At 36.3% G+C, this 20,011-nt stretch overlaps 1 protein-coding gene across 1 annotated transcript in view; it reads left to right on the plus strand.

The window, feature by feature from the left end:
- The window catches only part of SYNE1 (spectrin repeat containing nuclear envelope protein 1), a 292,806-nt gene that overhangs the window by 195,803 nt on the left and 76,992 nt on the right, over positions 1-20,011 (plus strand). The window contains exons 92-103 of the mRNA XM_050710059.1: positions 31-198; positions 1,011-1,172; positions 3,248-3,442; positions 5,154-5,327; positions 7,235-7,426; positions 10,962-11,096; positions 11,725-11,831; positions 13,241-13,391; positions 15,695-15,832; positions 15,994-16,152; positions 16,854-17,063; positions 18,532-18,633. Of these exons, the coding sequence (XP_050566016.1) occupies positions 31-198; positions 1,011-1,172; positions 3,248-3,442; positions 5,154-5,327; positions 7,235-7,426; positions 10,962-11,096; positions 11,725-11,831; positions 13,241-13,391; positions 15,695-15,832; positions 15,994-16,152; positions 16,854-17,063; positions 18,532-18,633 (1,893 nt within the window). The remainder of the gene's footprint in view (positions 1-30; positions 199-1,010; positions 1,173-3,247; positions 3,443-5,153; positions 5,328-7,234; positions 7,427-10,961; positions 11,097-11,724; positions 11,832-13,240; positions 13,392-15,694; positions 15,833-15,993; positions 16,153-16,853; positions 17,064-18,531; positions 18,634-20,011) is intronic.

Below are 20,011 nucleotides of genomic sequence, written 5' to 3' on the forward strand. Positions count from 1 at the left end.
AAAGTGCAATAATGTGCTTCGTGCTTGTAGGACATTGCTTATTACCAAGCCTTATCTGCTGAACAGTTGCAAACAGAAGCTGCTAAAATTCAACCCAGCACTTCAGCCACCCAGGAGTTTTATGAACCAGGCTTAGAATCAGCTGCTAGTGCCAAATTGGATGATTTGCAGCGTTCCTGGGAAACACTGAAGAATGTGGTATGTCTTCATCTGGAGGGTTTAAAACAATCTGCTAGCTTGTAAGGAATAAAATGCAATTAACCTGCTTAGCTAGTATTCTTCTCTGAAGTTCTTGGCTCTCTGGGGGCAACAAGAATTGTCTGTTGCAGTATTATATTGCATTATCTTTGTTCGTTGAAAGCCCGTGCAGGATGGACACCTATTAAGAAAAAAAGAAGTCATTTGTGCTGATAGTTGCCTTCAGAAATATTAGCTGTTGTCTGACAATATTCCATAACCTAACATGGAATTCAATTCGTACCAGAAATGTTTGTAAAAAAGGCCCAAGCATCCAGTTCCTCCAAATACTGAGTCAGCTTAACACACTTCTGCATAGTAGTGTAGCATAGTCATTCAGTGATGTATCAAAAAGGCTACAGATTTTATTACATACAATATATTTTAATTCTTTGCAAAGGCACAGGAGCTATTATGGGGTATTAAGAACTATGCCTCTATCAAACTGTGTGCATGTACATGATTGAGTGTATAAAATCTGTAATAATTAATGAGAATGTCCATAGTTTATCCCTGAATAGTAAAGTGTTTTTTTGTGTGTTTTTGTTTGTTTGTTTGTTTGTTTTTTCCAGTCACAGAACATAGAATTTGATTGATGATGTTTAAACATATAAATAATTTTAATATGGCTGTTTTGATTTCTAATTTATACTTTTGAAAAACGATGTTGCAAGTTTTTTGTTTTTGTCTTGTAAGCCTGGGGATGTATGAAGCAGAAAAACATTCAAATCCTGTATCAGGGGTTAGAACTTATATCTTCTATTCCTCATCAGATAAGTGAAAAACAGCGCACCCTTTATGAAGCTCTTGAACGTCAACAGAAGTATCAGGACACACTCCAGTCTATATCCAGTAAAATGGAGACCACTGAGTTCAAACTGAATGAGAGTCTGGAACCAGCCAAGAGTCCAGAGACCCAGATGGCTGAACATCAGGTAAAAACTTTTACATAAGAAATAAAGGGAGGCCATGCATTACCTCTGTATCTTTAGTTCCCTTTGTTGTTAGATAGCAGTGTTCTTTTTGGTTGGATGACTCAACAATATGCAGTAGCTGTATTATCTATGTTAACTGTACGTCTTGCCTTTCTGGACTTCCCACTCTTCTAAAGATGATGTAACAGGGATTCTTTAAAGGAAAAAAAAATGAAAAAAAAAGGTAGGAATATATAACATTTGTCCAACCAAAATTTTCAGCAAAATCTTTTGTCAAAGATTGTGTTCAATGACGCCTACATATACTGGTTTTCAACATTAGTGCTATTAGCAATATATGCTAGTACATTCATAGAGAGAGACTATATGTAATGTTCCTAATTTTACTAAGATCATCACTAATACTGATGCATTGTAAATTGATCTAAATACACTTTTTGCCTTGTTAAACAAAACAAGCAAACCAAAGCACGCAAAAAATTCCCTCCCAAGTGAAGTCTTGAGAAATTATGCTCTTAACAATAAGAGAATATAGTAACTCTTTGAGGTAAAATGCTACAATTATATTCACCAGGAAGCTTTTCCTTTTCAGGTTATTAATGTCAGTATTACAGACAAAGAATTAAAATAGAATATTATGTTGAACTTTACTATATCAACCCTGATGCTAGAGGAAAAGGTTATCCATTTCTAACTCATTTTGACACTGGATACTCAGTGTCAAGCAAATAAAATGTCTGCATCAAATGTCTGCACAAAAATACAAATGGATTATTTCCCTGGCAGATGTTTATCTTCAGAATGTAAAGAACCCAGAAGAAGGCTTTCAGAGAGGTAACACTATCTTTCTGTCATCCATGTAGGCTGGAGGAAGATGCAACCAACACAGGTCTCAAACATTGTTACATGTATAATGGCAACACTGAGCCATTTCAAAATTGGTTTGAACTCATTAATTACAAAAAAGTGTGGACTAGGCTTCTCAACTTGATTCATTTTATTTTCTTTTTCATTATGCTTGCAATGAAAATATAAGCTCAGATGTTTGGTTTGGTATGTTTTGCAGTTTTTACCTTCAAATAATTACAGATACAGAATTTCACCAATATATACTAAGGAAAATCATGATGTAAAATATCTGATGTTACATGCTGGTTTTACTAGCAAATTTCTTTATTGGAGAACACATTAATGTGACAAAGGGCCAACATGTTACAAAAGACTTACAAAAATAGTACATTGAATGAGAAACACTTCTGTCATTATCAGTCAATGGACACTTGTTTAAATTGCACTCAGGACATTCTCTTGCTCCAGATGCTGAAAATTTGAGTCAGTACAATACTCAAATGCAGAATACAGCTGCAGGTTTGTCTAAATAGCTCTTTATCAAGAAACCAACCAGACATAACCAAGTTGTAATCACAGTTGTAAGCACTCTAACTGATAACTTGAAACAGTTTGATAGGGCCAGTCTCACTTCAGTAAGAACTCTGACTTGCAAAGGATAACATCTGGCTTTTGCAGCAATGTGTTGTCTTGTGTATCCAATGCATATGTACTCTCAGAAATGAAAGTAAAGTGCTTGCTCTAAGAGATTGATAATGCAACATCATTAGGTATCTGTCTTGGAAACTGATTTACAGGCTAAGAATTACAGTAGAAATGTCTTTCACACCATGGAATTATTCTCTGGATGTTTGTGTTTATTGTTGTATGTTCTTTGTCCAGTTAGTAAATTTCTTCCTGGAAATTAACTCATGCCCCTGGTTCTCTTTCTCTCATCGCTTACTGACTCATTCATTCCTTATCCTTACATTGTCTACTAGAATACCCTCTGGAAAGTCTTCTGGAAGAACAAAACTGTATGTATAATATTTCCAACAAGTTTCCTTCTTGTGATACATTTGAAACTCAAGATGAGGAATGAAATCCAGCAGTGATGCATTACATTGTTGTATTCCTCATGCTTCTTTGGAACAGTCACATTGACTTTTGTATTAAGGATATACGCCCTTAGATACTTTCTTCTCTCTGATAGATGAACTAGTTTCTCTGCTCTCATTTCTAAATAGGCTTTGATGGATGAGATTCTAATGTTACAAGAAGAAATCACTGAGCTTCAGACATCATTAGCACAGGAGCTGGTTTCAGAATCACGGGATGCAGAAGCTGCTGATCAGCTGGCGTTGCAGTCCACTCTCACAGTCTTGGCAGAGCGAATGGCCACAATTCGAATGAAGGCATCAGGAAAACGACAGCTATTAGAGGTACCAAAAAAACTCTAGAAATTAGTCTTTTGGATTGCATTCCAGATTTTGAGAGCCATTTTTGGCACAGCTGTACTTTGACTGAAGTTCTTAATTACTAGTGAATACTTCTAATTGAAATAAGTCATTTTCATTTCCGCTCATTTCTCACAATTCCTTTCCCTAAAATATTATTGTTCTTCCCTAGCCAGCCCCTCCTCATAAAGAAACTAGACAGAATCTGGAAACACATTGTGCATATGTTTATTTTTCATTTAATATCCTCGTTGACATTTTCTCAATAGGTGCCTTATTTTCTTGGTATTCCTTGTCCTCCACAGAAGAAGTTATGGAGTGCATTTATTAAAAGTAGTTTGCAAGTACTAAAAGCAGTTATCTACAGTAAAACTGAAACTTTTGAAGAGTCATCTGTCCAAACTGGGAAACAAGAGAAGGGGAAAGTTCAAACCAAGAAATAATTCCTCTTCCAAACTGTTGCCTTGTTGCCTCTGTTCATCTTCCAAGTGATTTGCATGCACACTTTTATAATGGAAGTTGGACTCTTTTATTTCTTTGTCTACCAACTTTACCAAAAATCCTTTAACATGAAGGTGATTTAAAAAAAAAAATCAATTACATATAGGAATATTTATGTGTATAACGCAGCAGGTATGTATGAGAAAATGCATTCATGCCAAAGCTAGCTACAATCCGGCTACTTTGAATGCTGATTTACTGCTGTAATTCTGAGAACACCAACAGTGAACTCATAAGCACATCAACTGCTGCTTTTATAATTTCAAACATAAATTGGTTCTAGGAGACTGTGTGAGGATTTGCTCTGTGGATTTACCTGGGCTACAGAGGAGTCCCAGGGTGTATCATCTCCTGTGCAGTCACCTGAGGCAGTGAACACATCCTTAGAAAATAGAAGTTATACTAAAAAAAAAAAAAAAAAAAAAAAAAAAACCACTAAATTTTTCCCTCTCAGAAGAAAAATGGTCTTTACCTAAAATTATGGAGCTCAAAATAGAATAAGGATCTTGCTGTTTGTAGTTTGAGCTCCCTACAGGATCTTCTTGATGGCACTTAGGAGAAGATGCTAACTAATAAGATAAAGCATGAGTCAGGGATCCTCTGAGAGGCTGAACAAGGTAGACAGCTATTCAGTGTTCTGTCTACCCACGGTGGTTACACCAGAGGCTCATCAGTACCTTGCTGGGACCTTGAAGTACACTCTCATGTCTCTCATGAGAGATGCTAAGACTATCTAACAGCCTGCTGCTGCCAAAGAAGGCAAGGCTGCTCTCCTTTCCCTGTGGTCCACTCCCACCTCTGTGTTACCCATGCATCTTTCTCCCTAAGTAAACCGTTCTGTGATAGTTAAGCAAACTGAATCAGGGTCGGGGAGGGTGATGGTGGGACCCAAAGGAGAGCAGAAAAAGGAGGCAGAAAAGGCCTCACCTTCAGGAAGTTCTAATAGTGGACATCTACTTAAGTAAGTAAAAATAGTAACTTAACTGAAACAGAATTCAGTTACCAAGAAAAGATGTTCATTAATTGAAAGCAATAATATATTGTAAAGTTTTCAAACTTATGAAAGAAAATGCTTATCATGGCTTAAAGAATACTATATAGAAGCAGTGAGAAACAGAGAGAAGGGACAAAAAAAATAACTACTATGGTGTACAGCTTTTAAAAAGTAAAATATCATTGTAATTTATACCTCTAGGAAAAACTGAGTGAGCAGCTGGAAGAACAGCGGCAAGAGCAGGCTCTTCAAAGGTACCGCTGTGAAGCTGATGAGCTTGACCACTGGCTACTCAATACCCGTGCTACACTGGACACTGCTCTGGTTACTGTTGAGGAACCTATGGATATGGAAGCTCAGCTGGTGGACTGCCAGGTAAAATTATCAGTCTGGTAGTATTTAGATGAAGAGGGAGGGCATAACTTTATCCAAATAAAGAGGTAAATACGGAGCATTAATATTAAGACCATTACTGAGTGGAATGAGCCAGCATATTAACGGGGAAAAATTTTCTGAGATCCTTAGGAACGTTTGGTTAGCTCCATCAATGATTTGTGAAATTAAAGACTTTTTTCCATTTCTTATTAAAGACTGCACAGTGATTTAAGAAGCACATATAAACATAACAGCAGAAAACCAACAAAACCTGATTGCAAGAATGTTTGAAGCTCTACAACTTTGAGGGGTTGTTTGTTTTGCTTTAAAAGCCGTGTATTTGCCTGTACTTACTGTTTTTACCTCACACAAGCTGTTGTGGAACAGCTCACTTGATATATATGAAAACACCTGCAGTGTACTTTCCTACTCCTCCTTTTCCAGCTGAAGAACACTGTCCCACTAGCAGTGGTAACTGGGACAGTGCTGTGTTTTCTTTAGGAGTAATTCCTACCTAGGTTCCAAATTTAAGGTTTAGTCATCAGCAGTTATTAATTTTATGATTTTAATATGAATCAACACAGAATACCAAAACATCTGAGGAAAAACATTTTTTTCTGCAATAGGAGTAATTGCATATACTTTTATTAAAAAGGCTTTTATTAAAAACTCATCTAAGTTTACAAGTTAGTGCTTTTTCTCCATTTTTAAAGGACAGTTTAGAACTGTGTGATCATTATGGTTAAAATGATAAGACCAAAAAAAAAAAAGGCAAATTTAGGACTTAGGACTCCTTTTCATACTATATAACAAGGAACTCAACTAATTTGGGATAAATGGGAGTCAAGTTTCACACAAGTCTGATGAATTAAAATGGGTATATAACAACATTTAGTTATATTTCCACCTTCTAACGTTGCTTCACTATTGGAATTTTCAGTCCACTCGGTCTCAGATGTTTTTTCACTGTTTCATCCTTGACAGCCATATTGTTGCATATAAACCCTGTGAACTTGAACAAAGGAATATTTTTTAAAAATATAATCTCCAGGGAACTCAAAACTAAAAAGAACAGTTAACTCTGTGGATGAGTTAATACTGCTGTTCTTTAGCTAGTTCTTAAAAACTTAATGCAGTAAGTTTTTTAAGAAGTCCCATAGTTTTTCCACATTTTCGAGACTCTGCCCATCTCATCCTGCACACATTCCTTCAAAGGGCAATATTTGTAAGCTTGTACTTGACAGTGGCTATGGAAATAAAAACTGATATTAGGCTAGGATTTTCAGCAAGAATACTATGAGCTTTAAATTAGGAAAATCAAAATATGCACCACGTTAATGGAACGTCAGGAAAGTAGCTCTTGAGAATAAACATGCCAGAGATTTGTCACTTTAAGTCTTTCTTTAGACTAAAGAGGATTATACAGAAATCCTTAAGTCCATCATGAACCAATCAGAAAGAGCAAATAGCAAGAAGAGAAGCTTATCAATTTAGTCAGAGCAACACACAGGTAGAACGGATTCTACTAAATGTACATGGAAGAAGAGGAAAGAAGTATCTCCATCTGTGTGTGCTCTATTTCTTGTCATTATGGATGTCAATCTAGCATCTCAGCCACACTTACAATTAATGCGAAAATAAATAACATCTCATCTACAACAAATCCTTTGTTTCAAATAATTCTTCAAATTCCTATTTCGAAAAAAAGGTTGTAAACAGAAATTACACATGCAAATGCCTGTGAGCATATTCATAAGGACTTTGAAAGGGACTGGAAAGCAAAGCAATGAAAAACTGGCTCGCTGTTAGCTTGGCAACGGGTGAGGTATGCCACAGGTCTCCTTGCCAGAAAACGTGACAGATGCTGGAAAATGTATGAATTTGCTTCTTTGTTTTTGCTGCTGCAGAACATGCTGGTTGAAATAGAGCAAAAGGTGGTGGCCTTATCAGAGCTGTCTGTGCACAACGAGAACTTGCTTATGGAAGGGAAGGCTCACACCAAGGACGAGGCAGAGCAGCTGGCTGTGAAGCTCAGGACACTGAAGGGCAGTCTTCTGGAGCTGCAGAAAGTGCTACATGACAAACAGATCAACATTCAGGTAAGTGGCTCTCTGTAATTGGCTTCACAGTGGGCAGGAGTTTGGGAGATTTCATAGCAGTGTTATGCAACTGGGCAAAGGAGTAAAAATATTCTACTGTTTTAGGTTGAGCTATTCATCTTTAATTAGTAAATGGATTTACGCTCAAAAATAAAGAACTGCTGAGCAAGCTTTAGTTTATCATTTCAAGCACCACTTCGTGGTGAAACTATCTGCACTGAACCGCACTATCTGCATGAAAGGACAATAATAAAGTAGATAGATAATTAACTTTGAATGTACTATGTTCCTGTTCACAGTCCCTGTAGATTACATGTGCTCTGGGGCAGGATTCCTCCCTGCAACAGAAGAACAATCCTAAACATGTGCTTCCATTCATAGTGTGCACAACATAACGTATAACATCAAACTAATTAAATATTTTTTAAATATGGCTTCTAGCGGCATCATTACACTAAACAAAATATTATATAGACGTAGACACATTTAACATCAGTCTTGTCCTAGGTTTCTATTCCTAGCAGCACTGGTCTGCTTACTATAACTAGTTAATTTTATATAACACTTGTTTTAGTCACTCTTTATGTTAAATTAGCATGTAGAGAACTGAATATACACAAGAAACCCAACTGTGTAATGTGACTGACTAGTTTTGAATTTGCTTCCTCTGCTGTGACATACCGCTTTCCCCTTCCTTTTCTTTTACTTCTTCCCTGGGCTTTGTTGTGCAAATTAAACATGATAAGCTTCAAAGATTTCTAGCTTGTAATGCAGATTAAACTCTACTGAGAGGTTAGCTTGAAAAGTCACTTAATGTGCTAAGAACTATTTTTAGCCCAGAGCAATTGGATAACTATAAAGTATGACATAACTTCACCAAAAACAAACAAACAAAAATAAAAGGTGGGAGGGGTGGGGGACAGGAAGGGGGAACCCTAGGTATTTATTGCTATTGCATCTAAGATTGAGGCAATATGCAAAATGTTTCATATTTTGGCCCAAGACCAATGTCTGTTTTGAAGGAGAAAAAGAAGCTGTTTGCCCCAATCTTTCTTTAATATCCCTCTTACATATATTGGGCAAATGAAAAGTGTTACCAATAGCATGTGAGCATATGATTCTGATATATTAATCTGATATATTCTGATAATAATAATTATTATTGTTATTATATAGTCAAAATTCTGATATACTAAGTACAATTATATTAGCCTTTGCTGCTGCATTTTAAAATATGTCTGCAGCATTTTAAAATATGATGGTGTGATTTAATTTACGTAAACTTTTAAAGCAGAATTTTTGGATGTTTTTTCTAATATCTAAAATAATAAAATAATTTCAAGTTGTATAATAAGACTAATTTAGGATACTACATGCAGGAAAGACTTTATAAATTGCAAGCAGTTTTTGGACTTCACCTGTGGATTATGGAAGAAAATAAGTTTAGGCAGTGAAACAGCTACCTTTTCAAAAGAGAAGTCCATATCAGAAGAGGATATTTAACTAAATGTTAAAATAATTTCTCAGTCAGCTAGAATATATATTGCAAATTCTATCTTTATGAATTCATGCCCCTCATGTTACAATGCCTTTATTCCAAACAATCAGGTAAAAAGAGTTTCTTATAGACTGAGGCTCAGAACATCAGATGGCCAAACTAACTCTAACCCCTGCCATTAACACTGAAAAACATTACATGCTAACAGCACTGTAGCTCATGCATGGGAGAAACACGCTTCTCTCCAGGTGTATTATAAACTTGCAATTGCCCAGAGACACAGACAAACCTTCACCCATGAAATGCACCCAAGTTGCACTGCAAGACAAAGAACATTGTAAATACGGAGCTATATTTTCTTTCAAGCAGTATTTCATCATGTCTGCTATTCCTGTGGCAAAAGGCTTTTTTACAGCCAGTGTGAGATTCTGTAATTTCTTTGGGCAATTTTAGCTTTCTTTCTAACTGCATCTGTCATTAATGATCTGGAAAAAAAGTCATAAGGAGACCAAATCCATTATTAATAAAATAAAACACTGAAAATAATCAGAAACATGCTGGGATCTTGAGTATTCCAGATTACATTGAGTTCAAATGAAGCATATTACAAGCACTTTGAAAAGTATACAAAACATTGCCTTGTACTGTTATCTTCTAAGATCTGTAATTTAGGTGCAAAAAAAATAGAGTCCTTATAAAACAAAAATGTAAAACTGATTTTGTATTAAAGATAGTGCTTTCCTTTTTATTCCAAAGGGAGAGGGGGCGGGGGGAGGGGGACAGAGTGTGGACACGACAGACAATAACAACTTTAGTCTTCAGTTCTACAAAAATAATGTGACTGATACAACTTTGTACAATGTAGAGTTCCTTTGACAGATCCATTCTATCACCATTTTCATCTGGGATTTTCTAATTATTTCTGTGCTGCAGTGGATACTCCCCAGGAAAGACAGCATCAAACATTCATTTCCCTGTCTGCTTAAAGGAAAACTATTATAGTTCTCTTAGGCAGAATTCAAATGAAAACACAATTGTATGTATTTTGTGATTGGAGAATGATGAAAGTTGGTTCACAAATAGTTATGGTCTAAAAAGTATGTACAACAGCATATTTGCAAAACCTCATTGCATCCACAAAAGCCATAAACACTTTTAAACCCCTTACTACTGTAGGAACTGCAGGACTACCATTTGTCTTAATGTAACTGCAGTATTTTAGCTTCTAAACCTTCTTCCCAGAATAAGGGAACTTCTTCACTCCAAATCGAAGTGAAATCAAGCAATCTGCACAAATGTAATGAAAAACTAGAGATCATTCTCTAAAGGAATCTGCAAGCTGAACTGCTATTTTCCCTGGAGCATATAGGAAATATAGGGATTTCTATTTTTTAGAATTTACAAAAAAGATTGCCTTTTTTCTCCTTTAAAAAAATGTATCCTCTTTGTTTCTCTATTTCTCGGGTAATATTTTCTTTCCCTAATCTGATATCCTGTATATGCTGTTGTTTACACTCCAACCACAACAGTTTTTGTAGAAACTTGTTCCTAGGAAACACAGATAGAGTACCTATTTATAAAAAAATAAAAAATTGACCAGAATGAGAAACAACTTTCTCTCTTTTTTAAGTAGACAACAACAACAAAAAAAAAACTTTAATTAGACAAAAACCTGACAGAAAAAATCCATTGATTCCCTGCATTCCCAGATAGAGCTTCATCTTCCATTACAGACCAATTCTGTTTTCTAGGAGAGGCAAAACTGTCTTTAGGAGTATGTCAGTCCATGGTCTCTTGATCTCTGGTCTCAGATTCTAAAAATTGAGTGTGGAGCTGTGTGTTTATTTTTTAGAGATGCTTTCTTGCTAGTAACCGAAAACCGGCAAAAGTCAGAAGTCTGAAATCATAGCTCACTTCAGAATTTATGTGAGCCAGCAACTTGAAAAGTAGAAGATGGAAGTACGTGTAATGTAGGGACTTGCCAGCTCCCTAGCAATATAAGAAATTTTGTAAAATTTTTATTTTTTTCTCTTAAAGCAGGGATCACTACAAGAAAAGGAGGAGAACAATCTGGACTTGGTTTCTTCACAAAGTCCCAGCGTCCAAGAATGGCTGGCACAAGCAAGAACTACTCGCTCACAGCAGCAACAGAGCACTCTACAGCAACAGAAAGTTGGTGTTTTACATTTTTTTACTCCCATTTTTAGATTATGTTTAACACTATAGCTGAGCCATTCTAGTTAGTTTTTCCTCTGAAATCTTCATGTTTATACTTTTTGTTGCCCAGTGTTCCCATAATCGTGCATCTGAGTTCACTGGTTTTTGTCTGTAACAGCAAGGAAGACTAGACTTCCTGGGAGACTATGGTCAACTCACTTAGTCACTCTGTACTTCTGTTGTGCATCAGTAAAATGAAATTGGATGAACCATCTGAGTTGCTGTAAGGAAATGATGCTCAAAATAGTAATCAATACTATCTTTATAGAAGCAAAAGATACACATATTTCAAGGTATATTGTTTTGCATGATACTCAGACATCTTCACTGGGTTAGATTCCAGGAACTATACTGCATTAGTCAATTAGTTCAACATTCCACTTCAGTTTATGTACCCGATTTTTCTGTCTCCCTGGGTGGAGATTTTGCACTGTTTTTGGTGCTCAAGTAAGCCATATCAGAAATAGTTTAGCTGTCTTTGCTTAATATAGGTATATCTATCCAGAGCAAAAACATTGTTTCAGGTTTGTCTTTTTGTTGTTATTGTTATTATTGTTGTTTTTATTGTAAATTGCTGTGTCAGGAGCTGGAACAAGAGCTAGAAGAGCAGAAGAATCTGCTGCGGTCAGTAGCATGCCGTGGAGAAGAAATCCTAACACAGCAAGGTGCTCCAGAAAGCCTAAGTATAAGGTATGCTTAGATGTGTTCTTCTGTGAAGTTAAATTCTTTGACCATATGCCTTGTCATCTCTATGTTTACATCCTTGTTCCACACATGCTCCTCTAAATTTTTGTTTTGTTGTTTTTATACAGCACCTAGGGTACTGCAGTTCTGGTTTGTAGTTAGAGAGTTTAACATATATATATATATTTTATATAGTAACAAATTGTTTTGTGCTTATAGATTCAGAAATTCATTTTATTCATATTACCATGCATCATTCTAAAATTGCAAACTAGTAGGATTCATTAGACAAACAGTGGATCATTACTATAGCTTTCTGGTCCAGCATTTTTGTGTGAATCATAGCTGAAATCTATTTAAAGCATTATAGTCTACTGTTGTAATCAGATCCTCCCAGATGAGATACTCATTGCTTAATTTCATTTTTCCCACAGTTAGTGAATGTTTTTCTTTTTGTAGCCCTGTGTGTTTTGAATTTCATCTCTGGTCTAAATTTCCATGTACACTTACCCATTTGGGGGAAGTAATCTTCTTTAAAACCCATAGCTCTGGCTGGGAGAGAGTTCTGCTTTAGAGAAGGTGGAAGAAAATAGCTTCCTACTGCCAATGCAGACCTTCAGGGACCAGCAAGGGCCAGGTCTGGGGAAGAGGAAATCAGAATGGACATTGTCAGTTTCAGAATCAAGGAGCTGTCAACCCTTCAGTTGAAATACTTCCTCTATATTTCAGCACCAAAGTCATGAACATGAAGGTGATTCATGGGACAGGAGAACCAAGATTTATGCATAGAGAATTCACTGTTTTCCTCAGCATTTGTGTTAATTCAATGTGTTTTCTTCTTATAATGTTAGAAAGTACTTAACTTGTATCTACCTCTGTCTGAGGTTTCCCTCCATGACAGGTTATACTATATGAAAAAAAAAATCAGAAAATGAATAGTTTAATTAACTGTTTACCATATTACCGTTTTACATACAAAAACTGTTTCATATGTAAATCTATACGCTTGTCCTGTATTGAAATATCCAAGTATGTCTGGCATGTCAAGAGAGGAGGGGAGGAAGGAACCAGATAAATTTTTTTTTGTTATTTCATGCTTTGAAGTAAAGCTTGTTTAAATGTTGCATTCCTATGTGATATAGTTTTAGTCCGTTTTGGGAGTTCTGACTTATTCAGGGTACTCACAATTCTAACAGCATGTTAGAAAGTGCATTTTATCTCATCGGACAAGATCAATTACTGTTACAAGCAAGCCTTGTCTTACTACCAGGAATAAATAAATAAATAACAAGGAAAAGCTTTAAAAAGTAGCACTTAACTTTAACATATAATTTCCTGATTGAAAAAGGAAATAAACACATTATGGTATTATAATTTTTGTTTTTGTTTAAACTTTATGTATTTTCCCATTACAGCAAGAAGCCTGATACACTCTCTGAAGAATTGGGCTTGGAAGGCGAGAAACCATCATCTGAAGAGCAGCTGAAGCTGAAATGGGAAAGCCTGAACCATGAGTTCAACAACAAGCAGAGGCTTCTCCAGAAAGCTTTAGAACAAGAACAGCTGGTAGCTATTTTTAATTTCTCTATGTGTTTTCTCTGTCAAAGGAGTTATCACAACACAAAATACAGTATGTGCATAGCAAATGAATTAAGCTGATGTTATAAATGCAAAGAATATGGAGAATTTTCTTTTTCTGACATTTTAAAAAAATATATAAATGCTGGTGCTAGCATTGCTCCTGTTTGAAGTAATTCAAATTGCACTACTATTCAGGTGAATAAGCTAGAAAGAAAAGAAGGATTAGGCAAAATTTTGATCTACTCATGTAATTCAGGATAATTCTGTAAAAAATTGTCTCTCTGAAATTGACCTCTGGTGACAGCTTAGAGAATCATAGAATTATAGTATCATAGAATGGACTTGGGTTGGAAAGGACCTTAAAGATCATTTAGTTCCAACACCCCTGCCATGTCACCCACCAGATCAGGTTTCCCAGGGCCCCATCCAACCTGACCTTTAACACTTCCAGGGATAAGCCATCCACAACTCTTTGGGAAACCTGTTTCAGTGCCTCACCACCCTCTGAGTGAAGAATTTATTCCTAATGTCTAATCTAAATCTAACCTCTTTTAGTTTAAAACCATTCCCCTTTGTCCTAGCATTACCTGCCTGAGTTGCTCTCCGTCTTTTTTATAACCCCCCTTTAAGATTGCAGTGGGGTCTCCCCAGAGCCTTCTCTTCTCTAGGCTGAACATCCCCAAATCTCTGCCTTTCTTCATGGGAGAGGTGCCCCAGCCCTGGGATCAACTTCATTGCCCTCCTCTGGGACCCACTCTAACACTTCCACATCTTTCTTGTGCTGGTGGTTGCATGCAGTACTCCAACTGGGGCTTCAAGAGGGCAGAGCAGAGGGGGACAGTAACTTCCCTCCATTTGCTGGCCACTCCTCTGTTGATGCAGCCCAGCATACAGTTGGCCTTCTGGCCAACTCTCAATGACTTCTTCATTTAGTCTGTACTCATATCTGGGAGTGCACTGGCCCAGATGCAGGACCTTGCATTTTGCCTTGTTGAACCTCATTAGGTTCACATGGGCCCACTTCTCAAGCTTGTCCAGGTCCCTTTGGGAGGGCATTCCTTCCTTCTGTTGTATCATATCAACTGCACCACTCAGCTTGGTGTCACCTGCAAACTTGTTGAGGATACACTTCACTGCACTGTCTATGTCATTGATGAAGATATTAAACAACACTAGTCCCAAGGCAGATCCCTGAGAGACACGACTCATCACTGTCTTCCACCTGGACATAAAGCAGTTGACCACAACTCTCTAGCTGTAGCCATCCAGCTAATTCCTTATCCACCAAATAGCCCACCATTCAGATCCATATCTCTCCAATTTAGAGATAAGGATGCTGTGTAGGACCATATTAAAGGCTTTACAGAAGTCCAGGCAGAAAACATCAGTCAGTCTTCCCTTGTTGACTAATGCAGTCATATCATATGCACTCTATCATAGAAGGCCACCAGATTGGTCAGGCATGATCTGCCCTTGGTGAAGACATGCTGGCTTTCTCACGTCACTTCCTTGTCTTGCATGTGCCTTGACATTGCTTCCAGGAGGATCTGTTCCATGATCACGCACAGAGATGAGACTCACCGGTCTGTAGTTCCCCGGGTCCTCCTTTCTACCCTTTTTAAAAATGGGAGTGATGTTTCCCTTTTTCCAGTGATCAGGGACTTCGCCTGACTGCCATGACTTTTCAAATACGGTGGAGAGAGGCTTGACCACTCCATCAGCCTGTTCCCTGAGGACCCAGGGATGCATGTCATTGGACCCCATAGACTTTTACTTGTTCAGTTTCATTAGGTGGTCTTGAACCTGCTCTTTGCTTACAGTGTGAGGGACTTTGGTCCCCCAGCCCCTGCATAGAGCTTATCAGTTAAATTGTGAGTATGTGACAAAGAAGCAAATGATTTCAATCATGGAATTTTTACTGCAAGGAACAGATTCATCAACTAAACTAGGAATAGTCCAAGACCTATATTACTGTACATCTTCTATTTTATTATCAGTAGACCCAGACCCACTATTCTTTATATCACACTGTATTAAATTCAGCTTTCAAAGTTCTAAATATCTTGTACTCATTCAACAGTATACATAGCTATATGTGGGTTCTTTTAAGTGCAGTTATTTATTTTACACTTGAAGTGAACCTCCTGTTGAGCAATCTTCTATACAAGAACATTTATAACAGAATAGTTGTGGAAGGGCCATAAGCATTACTTGGTGTAGTAGAACTTGTATAGCTGAATTTTGTGCCCTATATTGTAGAAGCACTGTAATTACTATTTATATCTCAGCAGCTTTATCACAGACCAAACAGACTGATTTCTGGACTACCTTTGTATAAAGCAGAAGGACAGGATGAGGATAAATCATCATCAGTGTCACCAGTACTGTTTGAATTGAATCAGGCCTTGGAAGATGTGTCATCTGAGGTAACATTTAAATCATCTTTACTCTGATTTTCATCAGAGGCACATTTACAATGCAAACTCTTCTAGTTCCCACCAGGAAATCCTGTCCTTTCCCTAATATTAGATGTTAGAGAGAGTATCTTGTACTTCTGCTCTGGACTTTTTTGTTTTTTTTGGCCCAGGCTAGACAGGCAGAGAAGGAGAGACTACACCTAGAACAGAAGCTATATGATGGAGTCGCAGCTACCTCCTTATGGCTAGATGGTGTGGAAGAACGGGTATTTGTTACTACATCTCTGCTACCAGAGGAGGAAACAGAAATATACCTCTCCAAACAAGAGGTAAGGAATCCATGAATAGGACTGTCTTTAAATTGACAGTAAGGCTACATTTTATATAGTGGTTTAGAAAGAAAATTTTAGAATCGTCTTTAAGTAACATGTCACTGTCATAGTCCTCTATGTAACTGCAGTACACTGCTACTTGTAGAAATAACTTTACTGAGCATGTAGACAATGTTTTAGAAAACAGAATCTGACCGAAATTTCACCTAGTCAGAAGAGAATTAAACACAGACTCTTTCTTCTGTTTAACTTCTTTGCTTAGTATTAGCAAACACCACCCTGTTGAAACTGAAATGAAGCAAACAAGGGAGAGGAAAGCTCTGGGTTATAGAAACAGTACAAACTCAAGAATGTGAAAGAACATTGAGAGAGGAAGAAAAGCTTTTTCATGCAGCGGTTGACATAAGGCAGCAGCTACATGTATTTCTGCTTCCTGAACCCCTTATTCAGCGGGAGGGATCATTTGGGCAGGTTAATCCTTGTTATAGGACATGTTCCTCAGAGTATTTGGTTTTTATTTTTATTTTTATTTTTTTGACTGTCAGAAATTATAGTTGCATAACTTTGTCTAATGTCTGTTTCTTAACAATGTAAAAAAGTCACTAAATCATTGCAGAATGGGCAATAGTTATGACAATATGTTTGCCGGCTTTCTAGAATGTCTAATTGTCACTGTGTTTTGTTTTCTACAAAATCAGTCTCTTGCAAAAGAAATCAAAGAGATAACAGAAGAAATGGATAAGAACAAGAATTTATTTACTCAGACATTTCCAGAGAATCGTGATAACAAGGATGTTATAGAAGACACTTTGGATTGTCTCCTGGGAAGACTGACTTTACTGGAGTCAGTAGTAAACCAGAGATGTCACCAGATGAAAGATAGGCTCCAGCAAATAGTGACTTTCAAGGTATGATGTCCATCTGAAAGAATTAACAGAGTTACATGTAAAATGGTGATGTAAAGGATCTGACTCTCAATTATAATTTTTTGTATTAAATCAAGAGAATAGGTTTTCACAGGTTTTTATTGAAAATTAAATTCTCTCTTAGGCTATGAAACTTGGCATGTAAATCACTTTCCAAAATTTAAACTCCCTGCTAGAAGACCTATGTTTCATGACATTATTATAGAAGGGATCATCCATCGAATACCTCTCACCCTGTTGGCATTACAATAAATAGAATTTCTTGACTACTGACCTGAAATGAGAAAAAGCAACTTTAAAGTTCCACTCCACATGTTTTGTGATTTCATAAATGATAGAGTGCACTGTTTTCATTATCTGAGATGAAGTAGAAAACAGTATTGATTCCCACCTTTCTGAACACTGTTAGGCCATCCCATTCTTCTGTGAGAACTCATATCTCAAGGCATATTCACTCATATTGAGTGAAGCTGAAAAAAAGAAGAGAATGGGAGGAATGTTCACATTTGAAATCTCTTCAGAGTTCAGAAATATTTTCAGATCTTACTTGATCTCTCCTATTCTTATAATAAAAAGCCTCCAGTATTGTTTTGGAAAAAAATAAAAAATAGATTCCTGGATTCCTGGTGTCATGAGTTTAGGAACATCATTTCACAGGTGTTAATATATGATTTGTTTCCAAACTCCATAGACTTTCGTCTGTAATAGGCAGGGAAAAAGATTGTCAATAACAGACCTTTCTTTTTGAAGAAAGGAGACAAGTTGATTAGACTCCTATGTATTACTGTTATACCACAGAGATTTAGTATTTAAAAGAAGTACTGCATAAAAAAACTCAATAATGCACACCTTCATAATGGTGAAAGTCTTAGAAAAATGTGCTGATTATTTTCTATTTTACCAATATTGGGAGTTTGTTTGTGATGAATGCATGGCAAAAATAAATAAATAAATAATAATAATAGTAACTTGGCAAAAGTTATAATGTATAGTTGGTCTTGTAATGTGTGGAAGATTTGTTTACTACATTGTTTTATTTACTGAAATTAGTAATGAATACAACTTGTCTTAAAAAAAATAAATATAGCTTATCTACAAGTGTATGTGATTGAATAAACTACAGAAGAGTAACATTTTTGTTAGATAAAGCTAACTGATCTTTGGTTATTAATTATCTAATTGGAAGGTAAAAGCAGAAGTGTATTCATAGGTCTTGTTTTAAATAGGAGTTGCTTTAACTTTCTGCTCATTTATATCCAGTTATACACTTTCAGCAATGTTGCATGTTTTGCATTGGATAATTATGACACTTCCAGTTTTGAATAGATCATATTCCTTAGTGCTAACATTTCAGCATTGTAATGCTTTAAACTTTTGGGAACATAAGGTATTTTTTGGTTGCTTTGTGCAGAGATTTTCTATATTTTTTTGTCGTTTTTGTCTCCTATAGAATGATCTGAAGCTCCTGTTTACATCACTGGCTGATAACAAATATTTGGTTCTACAGAAACTAGCAGAGGCAGCTCAGAAACCAGAAACAGAACAAATACAGGTATTAACAACTGTCTATTATTTGACAAAATAAATAAGATGTAAAGTTTCCCTTCATGGTATAAATGGATTCTAGAGAACAGTTGCTTTGTATGATCTAAACTGGTTATGCATACACTATTTTCTGCCAATTTGAAAAAAAAAAAAAAGTCTAAAGTTATTTTAAAATTGTTAGGTTCGTGTACTTTATTAAAAACTAAAGACACTTTCTTTGTCACTGCTGTATAGCGGCATCTTGACTCTTATTTAATTTAAGACAATAATTGTGTTTTTGTTTTGTTTTAATCAGGAATTGCCTGATGAATAATTAGTTAAAAACATGACAAAATATATTCTGTTTCCTTGTTTCTGTTTTGCCAACAATGAGATAATTAAATGAAGTATGCTAAGGGTTATTTTCCACAGAGGCTTCTCATTACCCAAGAGCTTCTGTTGTCTGGTACCAGCAGGGGACTGGGAGGAAAAGACTTATCCTTCAGCTAAACAAAAGTATTGAGTCTTTTATATTTGATAATCAAATTCAAAAAAAAAAATTGTCTCATATATAAATAAGAGAGGTAGCACTCTCTTTCCTATTGTCCATGATGTGAAAGATTGTTTAAAATTAATTTCTATATGACTAATGTACCTATCAAATAGGGAAATATAGAATCATAGAATATCCTGAGTTGGAAGGGACCCACAAGGATCATCAATTCCAACTCCTGGCAGGTCTACCCAAAAATTCAGACCGTATGACTAAGAGCATAGTCCAAACACCTCTTAAACTCCAACAGGCTTGGTGCCATGATCACATCTCTGGGGAGTCTGTTCCAGTGTATAACAGCCCTCTTGGTGAAGAACCTTTTCCTGATATCCAGCCTGAACCTCCCATGTCACAGCTTGACAACGTTCAACAACATGCTAACAAAAGAAAATTAATTCATTAATTATCACCTGTGTATCCTTGCAAAGATCAATCTATATGCTTAAGTTGTAGCTTTCCAAGTGTAAAAGAGGATGTACAATTCCTTTTCCTTGACTGTAATATTGCCCCTATTCTGGTCCTCTAAATGAACTGCACAAAGCTGTTTTACTATCATGCATGTTTTTTTGCTATGATGGTTGTTTGCTTGGTACTCAGCTATGACAGGAATAAATACTACTACAAAGAATGTTCTAAGGTGGTGTTAGAACAACTAAAAGTCCTTTTATGCCTGTTCTATGTAATTAATAGCATGGAATTTCACAGCAAGGTTTTGTATAAAATAGTGTATGATACTAAAACAGCTTACGATTTAAAAAAGAAAAAATGTATTTCATTTTAAAAAACAAGCTGTGCTCTCCCAACTTTGAGTTTTTCTTTATAGTATCCTTAAAATCCTATCCTATAGTATAGA

The sequence above is a fragment of the Cygnus atratus genome, chromosome 3 (assembly GCF_013377495.2).
Source record: "Cygnus atratus isolate AKBS03 ecotype Queensland, Australia chromosome 3, CAtr_DNAZoo_HiC_assembly, whole genome shotgun sequence".
In the NCBI taxonomy this organism is placed as follows: domain Eukaryota; kingdom Metazoa; phylum Chordata; class Aves; order Anseriformes; family Anatidae; genus Cygnus; species Cygnus atratus.